Source organism: Mytilus galloprovincialis, chromosome 8, assembly GCF_965363235.1.
Source record: "Mytilus galloprovincialis chromosome 8, xbMytGall1.hap1.1, whole genome shotgun sequence".
Lineage (NCBI taxonomy): Eukaryota > Metazoa > Mollusca > Bivalvia > Mytilida > Mytilidae > Mytilus > Mytilus galloprovincialis.
Window position 1 is genome coordinate 50,502,835 of NC_134845.1, and position 20,675 is coordinate 50,523,509.

General features: G+C 31.0%; 1 protein-coding gene across 1 annotated transcript in view; it reads left to right on the forward strand.

Moving 5' to 3' along the window:
* The first annotated feature begins 17,606 nt into the window (after window positions 1-17,606).
* LOC143042146 (uncharacterized) overlaps window positions 17,607-20,675 on the forward strand; it is a 34,284-nt gene continuing 31,215 nt past the window's right edge. Inside the window, exon 1 of the mRNA XM_076214401.1 lies at window positions 17,607-17,802. Coding sequence (XP_076070516.1) covers window positions 17,796-17,802 — 7 coding nt within the window. The 5' untranslated portion in view covers window positions 17,607-17,795. The remainder of the gene's footprint in view (window positions 17,803-20,675) is intronic.

Here is a 20,675-nt window from a genome sequence, read left to right on the forward strand (position 1 = left end):
AAAACTTCGCCTCATCGTGTCAGTCTAGTACAAAGGAGTTTTTATATTCATTAAACATTCGCTTGTGTCTTTTTTTCATGTGCATGTAATGTTTGCCACTGGACATTGAACACCAATCCGTTGTCATATAATTTACAGTCTGAGTTAAAGGAATACACAAATAAATATTAACAAAAAATCAAAAAGAAAGCAGAAGATGGACTGGTTTAAGTTTTTATCCTTACAAAAAATGTCTATATCTTATGTACATGTTTTTTTTCCATAAATTGCTCCACGGGATTTTTTTTATCTACAAAATGGAAGATACACGTAGAAAAATACAAAATATTCACTCTATCGATTCCGCCTTTACAGAAAAAATTCGAAAACAAATGTTTTTATCAATTTCTATTTGCAAAGCGCATAACTTCGGCCAAAATTCATCAACGGGAAATAACTCAAACTTGATCTGTTATTTCTTAAAAAAATACTATGAAAAGGTATGTTGTCAATTAATTCATGCTTAACAGAACAAGATTGGTAGAGCCACAATTTTAACTTAAATCGATCGCCTAGTGGGTTAAACTTTGATCGGTTCGATCCTCGGCCGGTTTAAACTAAAGACTTAAAAAATATTATTTGCTGCTTCTCTGCTAAGCATGCGGCTTTTGGGAGTAAGGGCAAAGACTAGCATGCGGCATTTGGGAGTAAGGGCAAAGACTGGCCCGCTTGGATTCATAGTGATATGTCCGGATATTGTTATATGACTGTCTGTGGATTGTTTCATGGTGAATTATAGCTACATGTAGTTCATAATAAATCTGGCTCATTGTGTCGGTCTAGTACAAGGCAGGGTTCATAGTCATATCACTTCATCATGTTCAAACTAGTAGCCATATCATTTTATCATGTTCTCGTCCTATCCCATTAGCATGTTCTCGTCTATAAATAGTCCCAGTTCTTGAAAATAAAGTACATGTTAAATACGATGTTTTTCATGCATGACAACGATTTAATCACGAAATATTGTATCTATTAGTAGTTATTGCACAGTTTTTGTGCATTTTTGAATTTGAGCGTTCGTGATAAAGATTATCTTGTTCAGAAAAGCGCTTTCGATGCACTGATGCTCAGCACTGATTAAATGAACTTCGATCGTAAATTAGTGAAATAATTTGTTCCAATGGGCGGATCCCGGATCCATCCATTTTACTTTAAATGTGGCTTCTTACCCAGGAGAAAGGGGGATTCTGAAATATATGTCCCCATTCTAATACATCGATCGTCAAAAAGGGGGAGTTCCAAACACGGACCACGAACCCTCCCCCTTATGTGTCCACCAGTATGTTCCAGGTCAACGATTTGAGTTTTTATATCCATTATTTTAATTAATTTCAACTTAAGTAAATGGATACATATTGAGGGGGGTTTATTGTTTGGGGGGTCTCATACCGGTGTCCTATAGCCATTCTTCCCCCATGCCAATTTTTCCGGGGGGGAATCTGGATCGATCCAATATTTCCCCCCGAAAAAATTGGCATGATCCAACTTTCCCCCTCAGCGTTATAGGGGGAAAACGAGGATCAGGCCAATTTTCCCCCCTTTGCGGCATAAGCAGCTAGTTTTGCCACTTGTAATATAACGTCGGCGACGTCAGTTAGAAATATTTATCCTATAAAACAATATAAACTTTTTTTATTAGTTTAGCGGTACCAAAGCTTTACAAAGTCGTGTTACTATACATTTGATATATATTTATATATACATGTACATACATTTTATATTCATACACTCGAAATACATGCTGATGTGATGATCACATCCATTCTTTTTCGTGAACCCTTGGTATCAATGACTAAATGAATACAATTACTTAAACCACGTCTTGTCGATTTGAAGATTGTTCCCTGGACAGACGTCTATGATGTCTCCGACATACAATGGTGAAATGACTTTACATGATAAATCATGCTTAAGACCACGTTGTAAAAGAACCCATCAAAGGCACGGATAGAGAAAAATACTCGTCGCCCTAAAGCTTTTATTAAGGAGAAGAAGTCTGATACGGATGACACTTCATCAAACCTAAAGAAGATATGTAAACCCTCTCCAACAGGCATGGGAGACGTGGAAGTACAGGAACTAACCCCATTAGTGTGAGCTGTACAAGATCTACAAAATATCCCGTCTGGCCTAAATGTGCTAAGGGTTGACCACGATCCAGCACTAATGATACAAATATCCATCTGTGTTACACTGACGTGGTAGTAAGTAATTAAAGGCCACCGTACGGCCTCCAACAATGAACAATAACATATAGTCCGCTATTAAATGCCCCGACAATAAAAATTTGAAAGCAATTCAAACAAAACTAACAGCCTTGTTGATAACAAAATAATTTACGAAAAAAAAAACTTGACAGACATGAACCATGAACAACAACCACTGTATTGCATGTTCCTGGCTTTGGAATGGGCATTGGCAAATAAACACTGATGTCATGAATGTGGTGTCCATAAACTCAACTCTCCCCAATGAACCCAACCTAGGACAGCACAACGAAAAAAAAGAAAAAAATGTAAAATATAAATATCAGTTACAAATGGCTTCCCTAAAATGTTGGTACGGTGAACAATTATCACTTACATAAAAACAATAGACACAAATGACCGAAATAAAAGTACTTGCAGTTACTGAAAGTTATTTCAAATATAGTCAAAATGTAGACGGACTAGTGGACATAGAATTACTGATAAACATGTAAACAGACGGGTGAATATGTAGACAGACTTGCAGTTGAGAATTTAGAAAGACTAAAGGACACAAAAGACAGATAAGTTGACACATAGACAGACTGATAAACCTGTAGACAGACTTGTGTTAATGTAAAAGAACTAAACATTTGTATATATAAACCTATTTCTAACACTGTTCGGTTTAATTTTCAGACGTGTATATTTATATATGTAGGGTAATCAATAATATAGGGGGAAAGATTGGCATAGGGGAAAAGTGACTATATGTATACGTATTGTCAAATTTCCGCGGGGGAAGAATGAGAATGATCCAAAATTTCCCCGGGGGAAATATTGGCTCATGCCAGTCTTTCCCCCGGGGGAAAAAATGGCATGGGGGAAGAATGGCTATATAACACCGGATCCCGGTTATTGTTTTATCAGATTCCAGTATCCCGCTATAGGGAAAACGGTAGTATTTAATTTTCCCAGCATTAGGTTGGCCTTTTGTGTACCCAAGGCAGGTGAAGGAAGTCAAATTAGGAGCGCTGTGATTGGATGTAAGGGTACAATATATTTTTTATTTATCTATGAATAACTGCAGTGTGTATATTTACAATATAAATTTTAAAACCTATTGAAATATTTTCTAGAGAATTATTCGAAAAGACTTGCAAAATTTCATAAATTTGGTGCAAAATGACGGTGGGCATGGATAACATAAACAAGCTCCGTTGGAAGTTGGTCATGATACTATTTGGCTTTAATTTTTAAAACAGAGTAATAAAGTACTAACACAACATATAACTGTTTTATCCAGGTTTTTATCTTAAAAAGTGGTAAATTTAGAAAATGTTAACATTGTCGCCTATGGCAGAATAAATAGTACCGTTTTCCCTATACTGAAGATAGCAAGGGAAATCAAAGTCACTCAAAATTCAATTCTTTTATACTATTTTGAAGCTTTTGATTAGTACATTTGATTTTTATCACAAAGAATAGAAATTTTTCACTGAGAACAATACTGTGTTGAGAAAAGTGCTGAGTCATCATGATAGGTCAAATTGATTGGTAATGATATAAAACTTTATTCTAGGATGTCAATATTAACTACATTGTGTAAAATGCACCATATTATAGTTCTTTTGTATTTGATTTCACCTTTCGCAATGATTTTTTCAATTGGAAACACCAGAATTCAAGTCGCGACAAATATTTTTTACTGAAATGTTTGCCTTTTTTGCTGCGTAATTCCCTAAATGTATAATTTGGGTATTTCTGTAAACATAATCTATTAAAATGGGAAATTGTCTGGTTTAGTTTGTACTGTTTATGGAATTAGGCAATATTTGGTCACATTGAAAGCATTTTCAGTGTTAGAATTGTTCATCTAAGAAAAAAAGAGGCCCACTTGATGCTAAATTTACATAGAATTTATACTCTCCTGTGTAAAGAATTGGTCACATTCTTGATAATGCATGCAGCAAGTATTTCAAAAGTGCTTCATTTTGTATTTTCTTTCTTTTATTATATCAGACATAAATAATTTTTCATTTTCTACTGTTTGAAAGGACTTTTGTTGGAAATTAATACTCCCAAGGGACATAATTCAGCTTTTTCATTGATTAATACAGGCAACAAAGGCAACTTTACAGCTGAGTAGTTTGCATATTTAATGTTTAAAGTGTCTAATATCTTTGTTTTCATCATCTCAAGACAGAATAATAGATTTTATAACAAGCTCTAAAAATTTTAACCACAATATGGCATATACTAAAGCATGGAATGGAGATTAGTATGAAAAATCTTGAATTTGTGCATTTCTTGTAAATTTTTGATAAAATGAATACAAATTGAATGGAACTGTCCATTTTATCTGTTTAAATGGAACTATTTATCATTCTTTTTAAATAAGATCAGATATGATTGGATACAGGTTGTTTATTAAGGCTTTTCTGAAAGAAGTAGAGAATGGGGTAAACCAGCATGTAGGGGTGGGGACATAAAATGATCTATATTTCTTTAAGTACTGGGGACATACAATTATTTATTATAGCCAAGGTTTTCACAATAGCCCAGTATTGCATTAATAATGTCATAAGAATTCTTTATATCTTTATGTCACAGTATAGGGAAAACGGTAGTATTTAATTTTCCCAGCATTAGGTTGGCCTTTTGTGTACCCAAGGCAGGTGAAGGAAGTCAAATTAGGAGCGCTGTGATTGGATGTAAGGGTACAATATATTTTTTATTTATCTATGAATAACTGCAGTGTGTATATTTACAATATAAATTTTAAAACCTATTGAAATATTTTCTAGAGAATTATTCGAAAAGACTTGCAAAATTTCATAAATTTGGTGCAAAATGACGGTGGGCATGGATAACATAAACAAGCTCCGTTGGAAGTTGGTCATGATACTATTTGGCTTTAATTTTTAAAACAGAGTAATAAAGTACTAACACAACATATAACTGTTTTATCCAGGTTTTTATCTTAAAAAGTGGTAAATTTAGAAAATGTTAACATTGTCGCCTATGGCAGAATAAATAGTACCGTTTTCCCTATACTGAAGATAGCAAGGGAAATCAAAGTCACTCAAAATTCAATTCTTTTATACTATTTTGAAGCTTTTGATTAGTACATTTGATTTTTATCACAAAGAATAGAAATTTTTCACTGAGAACAATACTGTGTTGAGAAAAGTGCTGAGTCATCATGATAGGTCAAATTGATTGGTAATGATATAAAACTTTATTCTAGGATGTCAATATTAACTACATTGTGTAAAATGCACCATATTATAGTTCTTTTGTATTTGATTTCACCTTTCGCAATGATTTTTTCAATTGGAAACACCAGAATTCAAGTCGCGACAAATATTTTTTACTGAAATGTTTGCCTTTTTTGCTGCGTAATTCCCTAAATGTATAATTTGGGTATTTCTGTAAACATAATCTATTAAAATGGGAAATTGTCTGGTTTAGTTTGTACTGTTTATGGAATTAGGCAATATTTGGTCACATTGAAAGCATTTTCAGTGTTAGAATTGTTCATCTAAGAAAAAAAGAGGCCCACTTGATGCTAAATTTACATAGAATTTATACTCTCCTGTGTAAAGAATTGGTCACATTCTTGATAATGCATGCAGCAAGTATTTCAAAAGTGCTTCATTTTGTATTTTCTTTCTTTTATTATATCAGACATAAATAATTTTTCATTTTCTACTGTTTGAAAGGACTTTTGTTGGAAATTAATACTCCCAAGGGACATAATTCAGCTTTTTCATTGATTAATACAGGCAACAAAGGCAACTTTACAGCTGAGTAGTTTGCATATTTAATGTTTAAAGTGTCTAATATCTTTGTTTTCATCATCTCAAGACAGAATAATAGATTTTATAACAAGCTCTAAAAATTTTAACCACAATATGGCATATACTAAAGCATGGAATGGAGATTAGTATGAAAAATCTTGAATTTGTGCATTTCTTGTAAATTTTTGATAAAATGAATACAAATTGAATGGAACTGTCCATTTTATCTGTTTAAATGGAACTATTTATCATTCTTTTTAAATAAGATCAGATATGATTGGATACAGGTTGTTTATTAAGGCTTTTCTGAAAGAAGTAGAGAATGGGGTAAACCAGCATGTAGGGGTGGGGACATAAAATGATCTATATTTCTTTAAGTACTGGGGACATACAATTATTTATTATAGCCAAGGTTTTCACAATAGCCCAGTATTGCATTAATAATGTCATAAGAATTCTTTATATCTTTATGTCACAGTATAGGGAAAACGGTAGTATTTAATTTTCCCAGCATTAGGTTGGCCTTTTGTGTACCCAAGGCAGGTGAAGGAAGTCAAATTAGGAGCGCTGTGATTGGATGTAAGGGTACAATATATTTTTTATTTATCTATGAATAACTGCAGTGTGTATATTTACAATATAAATTTTAAAACCTATTGAAATATTTTCTAGAGAATTATTCGAAAAGACTTGCAAAATTTCATAAATTTGGTGCAAAATGACGGTGGGCATGGATAACATAAACAAGCTCCGTTGGAAGTTGGTCATGATACTATTTGGCTTTAATTTTTAAAACAGAGTAATAAAGTACTAACACAACATATAACTGTTTTATCCAGGTTTTTATCTTAAAAAGTGGTAAATTTAGAAAATGTTAACATTGTCGCCTATGGCAGAATAAATAGTACCGTTTTCCCTATACTGAAGATAGCAAGGGAAATCAAAGTCACTCAAAATTCAATTCTTTTATACTATTTTGAAGCTTTTGATTAGTACATTTGATTTTTATCACAAAGAATAGAAATTTTTCACTGAGAACAATACTGTGTTGAGAAAAGTGCTGAGTCATCATGATAGGTCAAATTGATTGGTAATGATATAAAACTTTATTCTAGGATGTCAATATTAACTACATTGTGTAAAATGCACCATATTATAGTTCTTTTGTATTTGATTTCACCTTTCGCAATGATTTTTTCAATTGGAAACACCAGAATTCAAGTCGCGACAAATATTTTTTACTGAAATGTTTGCCTTTTTTGCTGCGTAATTCCCTAAATGTATAATTTGGGTATTTCTGTAAACATAATCTATTAAAATGGGAAATTGTCTGGTTTAGTTTGTACTGTTTATGGAATTAGGCAATATTTGGTCACATTGAAAGCATTTTCAGTGTTAGAATTGTTCATCTAAGAAAAAAAGAGGCCCACTTGATGCTAAATTTACATAGAATTTATACTCTCCTGTGTAAAGAATTGGTCACATTCTTGATAATGCATGCAGCAAGTATTTCAAAAGTGCTTCATTTTGTATTTTCTTTCTTTTATTATATCAGACATAAATAATTTTTCATTTTCTACTGTTTGAAAGGACTTTTGTTGGAAATTAATACTCCCAAGGGACATAATTCAGCTTTTTCATTGATTAATACAGGCAACAAAGGCAACTTTACAGCTGAGTAGTTTGCATATTTAATGTTTAAAGTGTCTAATATCTTTGTTTTCATCATCTCAAGACAGAATAATAGATTTTATAACAAGCTCTAAAAATTTTAACCACAATATGGCATATACTAAAGCATGGAATGGAGATTAGTATGAAAAATCTTGAATTTGTGCATTTCTTGTAAATTTTTGATAAAATGAATACAAATTGAATGGAACTGTCCATTTTATCTGTTTAAATGGAACTATTTATCATTCTTTTTAAATAAGATCAGATATGATTGGATACAGGTTGTTTATTAAGGCTTTTCTGAAAGAAGTAGAGAATGGGGTAAACCAGCATGTAGGGGTGGGGACATAAAATGATCTATATTTCTTTAAGTACTGGGGACATACAATTATTTATTATAGCCAAGGTTTTCACAATAGCCCAGTATTGCATTAATAATGTCATAAGAATTCTTTATATCTTTATGTCACAGTATAGGGAAAACGGTAGTATTTAATTTTCCCAGCATTAGGTTGGCCTTTTGTGTACCCAAGGCAGGTGAAGGAAGTCAAATTAGGAGCGCTGTGATTGGATGTAAGGGTACAATATATTTTTTATTTATCTATGAATAACTGCAGTGTGTATATTTACAATATAAATTTTAAAACCTATTGAAATATTTTCTAGAGAATTATTCGAAAAGACTTGCAAAATTTCATAAATTTGGTGCAAAATGACGGTGGGCATGGATAACATAAACAAGCTCCGTTGGAAGTTGGTCATGATACTATTTGGCTTTAATTTTTAAAACAGAGTAATAAAGTACTAACACAACATATAACTGTTTTATCCAGGTTTTTATCTTAAAAAGTGGTAAATTTAGAAAATGTTAACATTGTCGCCTATGGCAGAATAAATAGTACCGTTTTCACTATACTGAAGATAGCAAGGGAAATCAAAGTCACTCAAAATTCAATTCTTTTATACTATTTTGAAGCTTTTGATTAGTACATTTGATTTTTATCACAAAGAATAGAAATTTTTCACTGAGAACAATACTGTGTTGAGAAAAGTGCTGAGTCATCATGATAGGTCAAATTGATTGGTAATGATATAAAACTTTATTCTAGGATGTCAATATTAACTACATTGTGTAAAATGCACCATATTATAGTTCTTTTGTATTTGATTTCACCTTTCGCAATGATTTTTTCAATTGGAAACACCAGAATTCAAGTCGCGACAAATATTTTTTACTGAAATGTTTGCCTTTTTTGCTGCGTAATTCCCTAAATGTATAATTTGGGTATTTCTGTAAACATAATCTATTAAAATGGGAAATTGTCTGGTTTAGTTTGTACTGTTTATGGAATTAGGCAATATTTGGTCACATTGAAAGCATTTTCAGTGTTAGAATTGTTCATCTAAGAAAAAAAGAGGCCCACTTGATGCTAAATTTACATAGAATTTATACTCTCCTGTGTAAAGAATTGGTCACATTCTTGATAATGCATGCAGCAAGTATTTCAAAAGTGCTTCATTTTGTATTTTCTTTCTTTTATTATATCAGACATAAATAATTTTTCATTTTCTACTGTTTGAAAGGACTTTTGTTGGAAATTAATACTCCCAAGGGACATAATTCAGCTTTTTCATTGATTAATACAGGCAACAAAGGCAACTTTACAGCTGAGTAGTTTGCATATTTAATGTTTAAAGTGTCTAATATCTTTGTTTTCATCATCTCAAGACAGAATAATAGATTTTATAACAAGCTCTAAAAATTTTAACCACAATATGGCATATACTAAAGCATGGAATGGAGATTAGTATGAAAAATCTTGAATTTGTGCATTTCTTGTAAATTTTTGATAAAATGAATACAAATTGAATGGAACTGTCCATTTTATCTGTTTAAATGGAACTATTTATCATTCTTTTTAAATAAGATCAGATATGATTGGATACAGGTTGTTTATTAAGGCTTTTCTGAAAGAAGTAGAGAATGGGGTAAACCAGCATGTAGGGGTGGGGACATAAAATGATCTATATTTCTTTAAGTACTGGGGACATACAATTATTTATTATAGCCAAGGTTTTCACAATAGCCCAGTATTGCATTAATAATGTCATAAGAATTCTTTATATCTTTATGTCACAGTATAGGGAAAACGGTAGTATTTAATTTTCCCAGCATTAGGTTGGCCTTTTGTGTACCCAAGGCAGGTGAAGGAAGTCAAATTAGGAGCGCTGTGATTGGATGTAAGGGTACAATATATTTTTTATTTATCTATGAATAACTGCAGTGTGTATATTTACAATATAAATTTTAAAACCTATTGAAATATTTTCTAGAGAATTATTCGAAAAGACTTGCAAAATTTCATAAATTTGGTGCAAAATGACGGTGGGCATGGATAACATAAACAAGCTCCGTTGGAAGTTGGTCATGATACTATTTGGCTTTAATTTTTAAAACAGAGTAATAAAGTACTAACACAACATATAACTGTTTTATCCAGGTTTTTATCTTAAAAAGTGGTAAATTTAGAAAATGTTAACATTGTCGCCTATGGCAGAATAAATAGTACCGTTTTCCCTATACTGAAGATAGCAAGGGAAATCAAAGTCACTCAAAATTCAATTCTTTTATACTATTTTGAAGCTTTTGATTAGTACATTTGATTTTTATCACAAAGAATAGAAATTTTTCACTGAGAACAATACTGTGTTGAGAAAAGTGCTGAGTCATCATGATAGGTCAAATTGATTGGTAATGATATAAAACTTTATTCTAGGATGTCAATATTAACTACATTGTGTAAAATGCACCATATTATAGTTCTTTTGTATTTGATTTCACCTTTCGCAATGATTTTTTCAATTGGAAACACCAGAATTCAAGTCGCGACAAATATTTTTTACTGAAATGTTTGCCTTTTTTGCTGCGTAATTCCCTAAATGTATAATTTGGGTATTTCTGTAAACATAATCTATTAAAATGGGAAATTGTCTGGTTTAGTTTGTACTGTTTATGGAATTAGGCAATATTTGGTCACATTGAAAGCATTTTCAGTGTTAGAATTGTTCATCTAAGAAAAAAAGAGGCCCACTTGATGCTAAATTTACATAGAATTTATACTCTCCTGTGTAAAGAATTGGTCACATTCTTGATAATGCATGCAGCAAGTATTTCAAAAGTGCTTCATTTTGTATTTTCTTTCTTTTATTATATCAGACATAAATAATTTTTCATTTTCTACTGTTTGAAAGGACTTTTGTTGGAAATTAATACTCCCAAGGGACATAATTCAGCTTTTTCATTGATTAATACAGGCAACAAAGGCAACTTTACAGCTGAGTAGTTTGCATATTTAATGTTTAAAGTGTCTAATATCTTTGTTTTCATCATCTCAAGACAGAATAATAGATTTTATAACAAGCTCTAAAAATTTTAACCACAATATGGCATATACTAAAGCATGGAATGGAGATTAGTATGAAAAATCTTGAATTTGTGCATTTCTTGTAAATTTTTGATAAAATGAATACAAATTGAATGGAACTGTCCATTTTATCTGTTTAAATGGAACTATTTATCATTCTTTTTAAATAAGATCAGATATGATTGGATACAGGTTGTTTATTAAGGCTTTTCTGAAAGAAGTAGAGAATGGGGTAAACCAGCATGTAGGGGTGGGGACATAAAATGATCTATATTTCTTTAAGTACTGGGGACATACAATTATTTATTATAGCCAAGGTTTTCACAATAGCCCAGTATTGCATTAATAATGTCATAAGAATTCTTTATATCTTTATGTCACAGTATAGGGAAAACGGTAGTATTTAATTTTCCCAGCATTAGGTTGGCCTTTTGTGTACCCAAGGCAGGTGAAGGAAGTCAAATTAGGAGCGCTGTGATTGGATGTAAGGGTACAATATATTTTTTATTTATCTATGAATAACTGCAGTGTGTATATTTACAATATAAATTTTAAAACCTATTGAAATATTTTCTAGAGAATTATTCGAAAAGACTTGCAAAATTTCATAAATTTGGTGCAAAATGACGGTGGGCATGGATAACATAAACAAGCTCCGTTGGAAGTTGGTCATGATACTATTTGGCTTTAATTTTTAAAACAGAGTAATAAAGTACTAACACAACATATAACTGTTTTATCCAGGTTTTTATCTTAAAAAGTGGTAAATTTAGAAAATGTTAACATTGTCGCCTATGGCAGAATAAATAGTACCGTTTTCCCTATACTGAAGATAGCAAGGGAAATCAAAGTCACTCAAAATTCAATTCTTTTATACTATTTTGAAGCTTTTGATTAGTACATTTGATTTTTATCACAAAGAATAGAAATTTTTCACTGAGAACAATACTGTGTTGAGAAAAGTGCTGAGTCATCATGATAGGTCAAATTGATTGGTAATGATATAAAACTTTATTCTAGGATGTCAATATTAACTACATTGTGTAAAATGCACCATATTATAGTTCTTTTGTATTTGATTTCACCTTTCGCAATGATTTTTTCAATTGGAAACACCAGAATTCAAGTCGCGACAAATATTTTTTACTGAAATGTTTGCCTTTTTTGCTGCGTAATTCCCTAAATGTATAATTTGGGTATTTCTGTAAACATAATCTATTAAAATGGGAAATTGTCTGGTTTAGTTTGTACTGTTTATGGAATTAGGCAATATTTGGTCACATTGAAAGCATTTTCAGTGTTAGAATTGTTCATCTAAGAAAAAAAGAGGCCCACTTGATGCTAAATTTACATAGAATTTATACTCTCCTGTGTAAAGAATTGGTCACATTCTTGATAATGCATGCAGCAAGTATTTCAAAAGTGCTTCATTTTGTATTTTCTTTCTTTTATTATATCAGACATAAATAATTTTTCATTTTCTACTGTTTGAAAGGACTTTTGTTGGAAATTAATACTCCCAAGGGACATAATTCAGCTTTTTCATTGATTAATACAGGCAACAAAGGCAACTTTACAGCTGAGTAGTTTGCATATTTAATGTTTAAAGTGTCTAATATCTTTGTTTTCATCATCTCAAGACAGAATAATAGATTTTATAACAAGCTCTAAAAATTTTAACCACAATATGGCATATACTAAAGCATGGAATGGAGATTAGTATGAAAAATCTTGAATTTGTGCATTTCTTGTAAATTTTTGATAAAATGAATACAAATTGAATGGAACTGTCCATTTTATCTGTTTAAATGGAACTATTTATCATTCTTTTTAAATAAGATCAGATATGATTGGATACAGGTTGTTTATTAAGGCTTTTCTGAAAGAAGTAGAGAATGGGGTAAACCAGCATGTAGGGGTGGGGACATAAAATGATCTATATTTCTTTAAGTACTGGGGACATACAATTATTTATTATAGCCAAGGTTTTCACAATAGCCCAGTATTGCATTAATAATGTCATAAGAATTCTTTATATCTTTATGTCACAGTATAGGGAAAACGGTAGTATTTAATTTTCCCAGCATTAGGTTGGCCTTTTGTGTACCCAAGGCAGGTGAAGGAAGTCAAATTAGGAGCGCTGTGATTGGATGTAAGGGTACAATATATTTTTTATTTATCTATGAATAACTGCAGTGTGTATATTTACAATATAAATTTTAAAACCTATTGAAATATTTTCTAGAGAATTATTCGAAAAGACTTGCAAAATTTCATAAATTTGGTGCAAAATGACGGTGGGCATGGATAACATAAACAAGCTCCGTTGGAAGTTGGTCATGATACTATTTGGCTTTAATTTTTAAAACAGAGTAATAAAGTACTAACACAACATATAACTGTTTTATCCAGGTTTTTATCTTAAAAAGTGGTAAATTTAGAAAATGTTAACATTGTCGCCTATGGCAGAATAAATAGTACCGTTTTCACTATACTGAAGATAGCAAGGGAAATCAAAGTCACTCAAAATTCAATTCTTTTATACTATTTTGAAGCTTTTGATTAGTACATTTGATTTTTATCACAAAGAATAGAAATTTTTCACTGAGAACAATACTGTGTTGAGAAAAGTGCTGAGTCATCATGATAGGTCAAATTGATTGGTAATGATATAAAACTTTATTCTAGGATGTCAATATTAACTACATTGTGTAAAATGCACCATATTATAGTTCTTTTGTATTTGATTTCACCTTTCGCAATGATTTTTTCAATTGGAAACACCAGAATTCAAGTCGCGACAAATATTTTTTACTGAAATGTTTGCCTTTTTTGCTGCGTAATTCCCTAAATGTATAATTTGGGTATTTCTGTAAACATAATCTATTAAAATGGGAAATTGTCTGGTTTAGTTTGTACTGTTTATGGAATTAGGCAATATTTGGTCACATTGAAAGCATTTTCAGTGTTAGAATTGTTCATCTAAGAAAAAAAGAGGCCCACTTGATGCTAAATTTACATAGAATTTATACTCTCCTGTGTAAAGAATTGGTCACATTCTTGATAATGCATGCAGCAAGTATTTCAAAAGTGCTTCATTTTGTATTTTCTTTCTTTTATTATATCAGACATAAATAATTTTTCATTTTCTACTGTTTGAAAGGACTTTTGTTGGAAATTAATACTCCCAAGGGACATAATTCAGCTTTTTCATTGATTAATACAGGCAACAAAGGCAACTTTACAGCTGAGTAGTTTGCATATTTAATGTTTAAAGTGTCTAATATCTTTGTTTTCATCATCTCAAGACAGAATAATAGATTTTATAACAAGCTCTAAAAATTTTAACCACAATATGGCATATACTAAAGCATGGAATGGAGATTAGTATGAAAAATCTTGAATTTGTGCATTTCTTGTAAATTTTTGATAAAATGAATACAAATTGAATGGAACTGTCCATTTTATCTGTTTAAATGGAACTATTTATCATTCTTTTTAAATAAGATCAGATATGATTGGATACAGGTTGTTTATTAAGGCTTTTCTGAAAGAAGTAGAGAATGGGGTAAACCAGCATGTAGGGGTGGGGACATAAAATGATCTATATTTCTTTAAGTACTGGGGACATACAATTATTTATTATAGCCAAGGTTTTCACAATAGCCCAGTATTGCATTAATAATGTCATAAGAATTCTTTATATCTTTATGTCACAGTATAGGGAAAACGGTAGTATTTAATTTTCCCAGCATTAGGTTGGCCTTTTGTGTACCCAAGGCAGGTGAAGGAAGTCAAATTAGGAGCGCTGTGATTGGATGTAAGGGTACAATATATTTTTTATTTATCTATGAATAACTGCAGTGTGTATATTTACAATATAAATTTTAAAACCTATTGAAATATTTTCTAGAGAATTATTCGAAAAGACTTGCAAAATTTCATAAATTTGGTGCAAAATGACGGTGGGCATGGATAACATAAACAAGCTCCGTTGGAAGTTGGTCATGATACTATTTGGCTTTAATTTTTAAAACAGAGTAATAAAGTACTAACACAACATATAACTGTTTTATCCAGGTTTTTATCTTAAAAAGTGGTAAATTTAGAAAATGTTAACATTGTCGCCTATGGCAGAATAAATAGTACCGTTTTCACTATACTGAAGATAGCAAGGGAAATCAAAGTCACTCAAAATTCAATTCTTTTATACTATTTTGAAGCTTTTGATTAGTACATTTGATTTTTATCACAAAGAATAGAAATTTTTCACTGAGAACAATACTGTGTTGAGAAAAGTGCTGAGTCATCATGATAGGTCAAATTGATTGGTAATGATATAAAACTTTATTCTAGGATGTCAATATTAACTACATTGTGTAAAATGCACCATATTATAGTTCTTTTGTATTTGATTTCACCTTTCGCAATGATTTTTTCAATTGGAAACACCAGAATTCAAGTCGCGACAAATATTTTTTACTGAAATGTTTGCCTTTTTTGCTGCGTAATTCCCTAAATGTATAATTTGGGTATTTCTGTAAACATAATCTATTAAAATGGGAAATTGTCTGGTTTAGTTTGTACTGTTTATGGAATTAGGCAATATTTGGTCACATTGAAAGCATTTTCAGTGTTAGAATTGTTCATCTAAGAAAAAAAGAGGCCCACTTGATGCTAAATTTACATAGAATTTATACTCTCCTGTGTAAAGAATTGGTCACATTCTTGATAATGCATGCAGCAAGTATTTCAAAAGTGCTTCATTTTGTATTTTCTTTCTTTTATTATATCAGACATAAATAATTTTTCATTTTCTACTGTTTGAAAGGACTTTTGTTGGAAATTAATACTCCCAAGGGACATAATTCAGCTTTTTCATTGATTAATACAGGCAACAAAGGCAACTTTACAGCTGAGTAGTTTGCATATTTAATGTTTAAAGTGTCTAATATCTTTGTTTTCATCATCTCAAGACAGAATAATAGATTTTATAACAAGCTCTAAAAATTTTAACCACAATATGGCATATACTAAAGCATGGAATGGAGATTAGTATGAAAAATCTTGAATTTGTGCATTTCTTGTAAATTTTTGATAAAATGAATACAAATTGAATGGAACTGTCCATTTTATCTGTTTAAATGGAACTATTTATCATTCTTTTTAAATAAGATCAGATATGATTGGATACAGGTTGTTTATTAAGGCTTTTCTGAAAGAAGTAGAGAATGGGGTAAACCAGCATGTAGGGGTGGGGACATAAAATGATCTATATTTCTTTAAGTACTGGGGACATACAATTATTTATTATAGCCAAGGTTTTCACAATAGCCCAGTATTGCATTAATAATGTCATAAGAATTCTTTATATCTTTATGTCACAGTATAGGGAAAACGGTAGTATTTAATTTTCCCAGCATTAGGTTGGCCTTTTGTGTACCCAAGGCAGGTGAAGGAAGTCAAATTAGGAGCGCTGTGATTGGATGTAAGGGTACAATATATTTTTTATTTATCTATGAATAACTGCAGTGTGTATATTTACAATATAAATTTTAAAACCTATTGAAATATTTTCTAGAGAATTATTCGAAAAGACTTGCAAAATTTCATAAATTTGGTGCAAAATGACGGTGGGCATGGATAACATAAACAAGCTCCGTTGGAAGTTGGTCATGATACTATTTGGCTTTAATTTTTAAAACAGAGTAATAAAGTACTAACACAACATATAACTGTTTTATCCAGGTTTTTATCTTAAAAAGTGGTAAATTTAGAAAATGTTAACATTGTCGCCTATGGCAGAATAAATAGTACCGTTTTCCCTTAATAATAATCGTAATGAAAACGCTTATAATTTCACGTGTCCCGCCCTACTTCGTTTCTCGTTTTTATGTTTAATAATTTGACTTTCGCGTGTCTTTCTTACAAAAAAATACAATCGTGTATAATTCACGCCTAATTAAAACCTCAAAAGACCCACAACGAGGAGTATAGTTATTACAATTTTTGCAGTCGTAACTCTTTTAGGGACGCAATGTAGGATAAACAAAAATTTAATCAAATAGTTTGGGTTTGTTTTGTTTTTTTGTTTTTTTGTGGTTTTTTTTTTATGCAAGTCTTGTTTATCCAAAATCGATTTTATTTATATATATCTATATTGGTCAATCAATTTCCCCCAATTTAAGTTAAGAGGGGAGGGAGTCAGTTAGTTTTTAAAACTTTTGATATTTGTTTATATGAGAAGTGCATAGTATATACATGTATTATCGTCATATGTATCATTTATATCGGTGCAAAAGATTTCCTCCCGCCCAGACCATTGGTGTCAAAAAGTACTTTTAGCCAAAAAGTCATATACGATATTTTAGAAGCCCAGCGACGATATGTATCATTTATATCGGTGTAACCTTTGGAATGTGGAAACTGACTCAAAATGTTTCCACCATTTTGAAGAAATGATATATGTTTGTGTACTTACAAGTTAGCAACGGAAATACTATAATTTGAAATCATTTATTAAATTTCTGGATCCATTCCAAGGATGAATATTAAAAATACAGGATAACTTATATTTAGACGATGGCTTCCGACAGTAATAACTTTTCTATAAATAAACGTCTTCTACGTAACAGGTATGAGGAAGTAAATTAGATCCTACCAACATGACAGGTAATTTATATTTTATGATATTTACACTTTCTTTTGTTAGTGGTGTTGATGTGTATGGCATAAATTCGATCGCGGTTGTAGATTAAAAATCTCGGTGAATGTGTGTACTTTAAACTGTCAGTCATTCCCAAAAAATGGGTACAATTCGAATGTAGACACTGTTAAAAAATAAATTTCAACTGAGCAGAGAGAGAGTGTTGTTTTCTTCTGTGTCTATATCTAGTCTGTCATTTTTTTAATTTTTACTTACACCATTTTAGTTGTTTTCTAGTTTTAGCATTTTTTGTAAGACAAGGTAAGTATGAACGTATCGGAGGTTAGTGTTGTATAAAGTCATCTTAAAAATTGCATTAGAGAAAAACACAAGATTTAAATCCAGGCTCATGTGAAATGGATTACATTTACCACCATAGCAAACTGATTTATACGTATTATTCTGTATACATTGAAAGCAAATACCAATTTTAAGGTCTGAATTAATATAGTGTTTAAAAAATAATTCAAATAAGTAGTTTTCACAACTTATTTAGTAATAAATTTAAACTAATGAAATGTTATGCTGTATAATATTTTAGTTTCATAATACAGCTTTCCAGGAAAAACCCTATTATTTATGTTTTGAATCACTTGTATGTATTTTTTATGCGTGTATTAGTCCACACCCCCATCTTTGTTACGGAGGTTGATATCAAACCAGTATCTGAATGCTGATACATAGTAACACTTAACTCTTTAATGCTAGCTTTTCTAAACAATTTATTGACATTACAAACTAAAAAACTGTTTTCTATCAAGTTATATGTTTCTTTTAGTCAAATGGACTTGTTCTTGTCAAAATCTCCGTAACGATTCATGAACTTTCACTCAAAAATATGTTTTACCTAAACCGAATACTGTTCAACTTAATTTTATTAGCTCTATACAGATAATGTCATCTTCCTTTACACCATAATGTATGTATTATACTCAACTATGAAGTTTTGGAGTCAAAATTGTTTCATTTCAAAAAATTCTATCCTCCGTAACGAAATTTAAAACCTCCATAACGGACAGTTCCAGTTCTTACCAACAGCAAACATATAAATGAATGTAAATATTGGAATTAAATGACAAACAAGACAACAGAATTAAACATTTTTCTTAGTAAATCGTTATCTAAAAAGAGTAAAGTCCTATTAGAGAAAAAAACACTTTTTTTCCTTAAATTTCTATCCTCCGTAACGTAAATCAATGATGTCGTCTATGATTGAGATCACCTTTTGATTTTTATTAGTGATAATTGATGAACTGATTTGGTATCCATAACAATGTACAAGAATTTCAATTGGTATGATCGTGTTTACATGCATCTTTAGATTTTTTTTATTTGCATAACCTCCGTTACATTGATGAGTCCTAAATAATCTTGAAAATGTTTGCCATAAACCGCTGTTAAAGTTATGATTGTCGTCGTAATTACACAAGTTGTGTTGTAGACTATTTCAAATCTAAGAAAATGGCTGATATAACGTTTATTAAATGTTATAATGTTGCTTACATAATAGGGAAAAAACAAGTTAACATACCTTTCTCAAAACAACATTTTTTTTCTCAAAATCTGTATTTTGTTTGTCTGTTTCCTTTATAATAAATGATGTCTGCTACAAAAATGACTTTCGGCAGTGTCGGAAGCCGCTGATACTGATAAAAAAGTCTCACAACTTAACTGTAAATAACTGCGTCACGGAGGTTATTTAAACGGAGGTTAGTTTTATTTACATTATACATGGAAATATGTAACAATATTGTTGAGTTGCTTTCTCAAAACTGATTATTGAGAAGCTTTATGGGTGCTTTCAATGAAATAATCATCATTTTGATTTGTTCTTGGTTAGTGCGTTCCAAAATACGCGTTACGTAGGTTGGATTCTTATATGCGACAATCGAAAAAAAGAGAAAGAGAAGATTTTTTTTTATTTTTCGTTTCATTGCAATAAAAGTTAAAGGCAGGATTTTAAAATTTGATGTATCAACTTTGCTTAAAGTCACTTTGGGCATGATTTCCAATCATATAAATATGTTTTGACTGTACCTAAAGATACGTAACGGTAGGTTATACGTTTATCGGCGACATTGGTTTAATGGGTAAATCAAAGTGTATATTATAACTTTTGATTCTAAAATATTTTTGTGGATAAAAATCAATATATAGTGTCAAATAAAAAAGCAAATATAATCATGATTTAGATGAAATAAAGTATTTTAATTCAAACCGATATTTGGAGTTTTTCTTGGCGACATTCGGAATTCGTGTGATTTCCGTATATTGACTAGAAAATCACACAAATATATTTACGATATACATCACAAAAGAATATAATTTTATTTTAGTATACATATTAATCACTTAGAACACGAAAAAGATTATCTGTGACATATGTTAAGCTTGCATTTTGTGGTTATTTACCGGCGACACTGAAATTTTGTAATTGTACCCATTTTTTGGGAATGACTGTTTAATATATGTGTGTATGTCGAGTTCATACGTACATGTATATGTACCTCTGCGTACTCAGTGGTAGATCCATCAGGAATATTTTTCATAAGTGGGGGCCTACTGACTGCCTAAGAGGGGGCCCGCTCCGGTTATGCTTTAGTTATTCCCTATAAACAACCAATTTTTTTCCCCAGAAAAGGCTCACCCCTCCCCCCTTTTCCTCCTAAATCCGTCTCTGGACTACTACACATATTTTTTTAATGCAACTATGTCATAGATGTAAAATGTAGACATCGGTGAATGAAAGATTTCATAGATCCGAACCACTTTCTTGATTCACCTTCATGTGAACGCTAGAGCACAAAATCAGGCAATGGAATTATTATTATGTACCGAA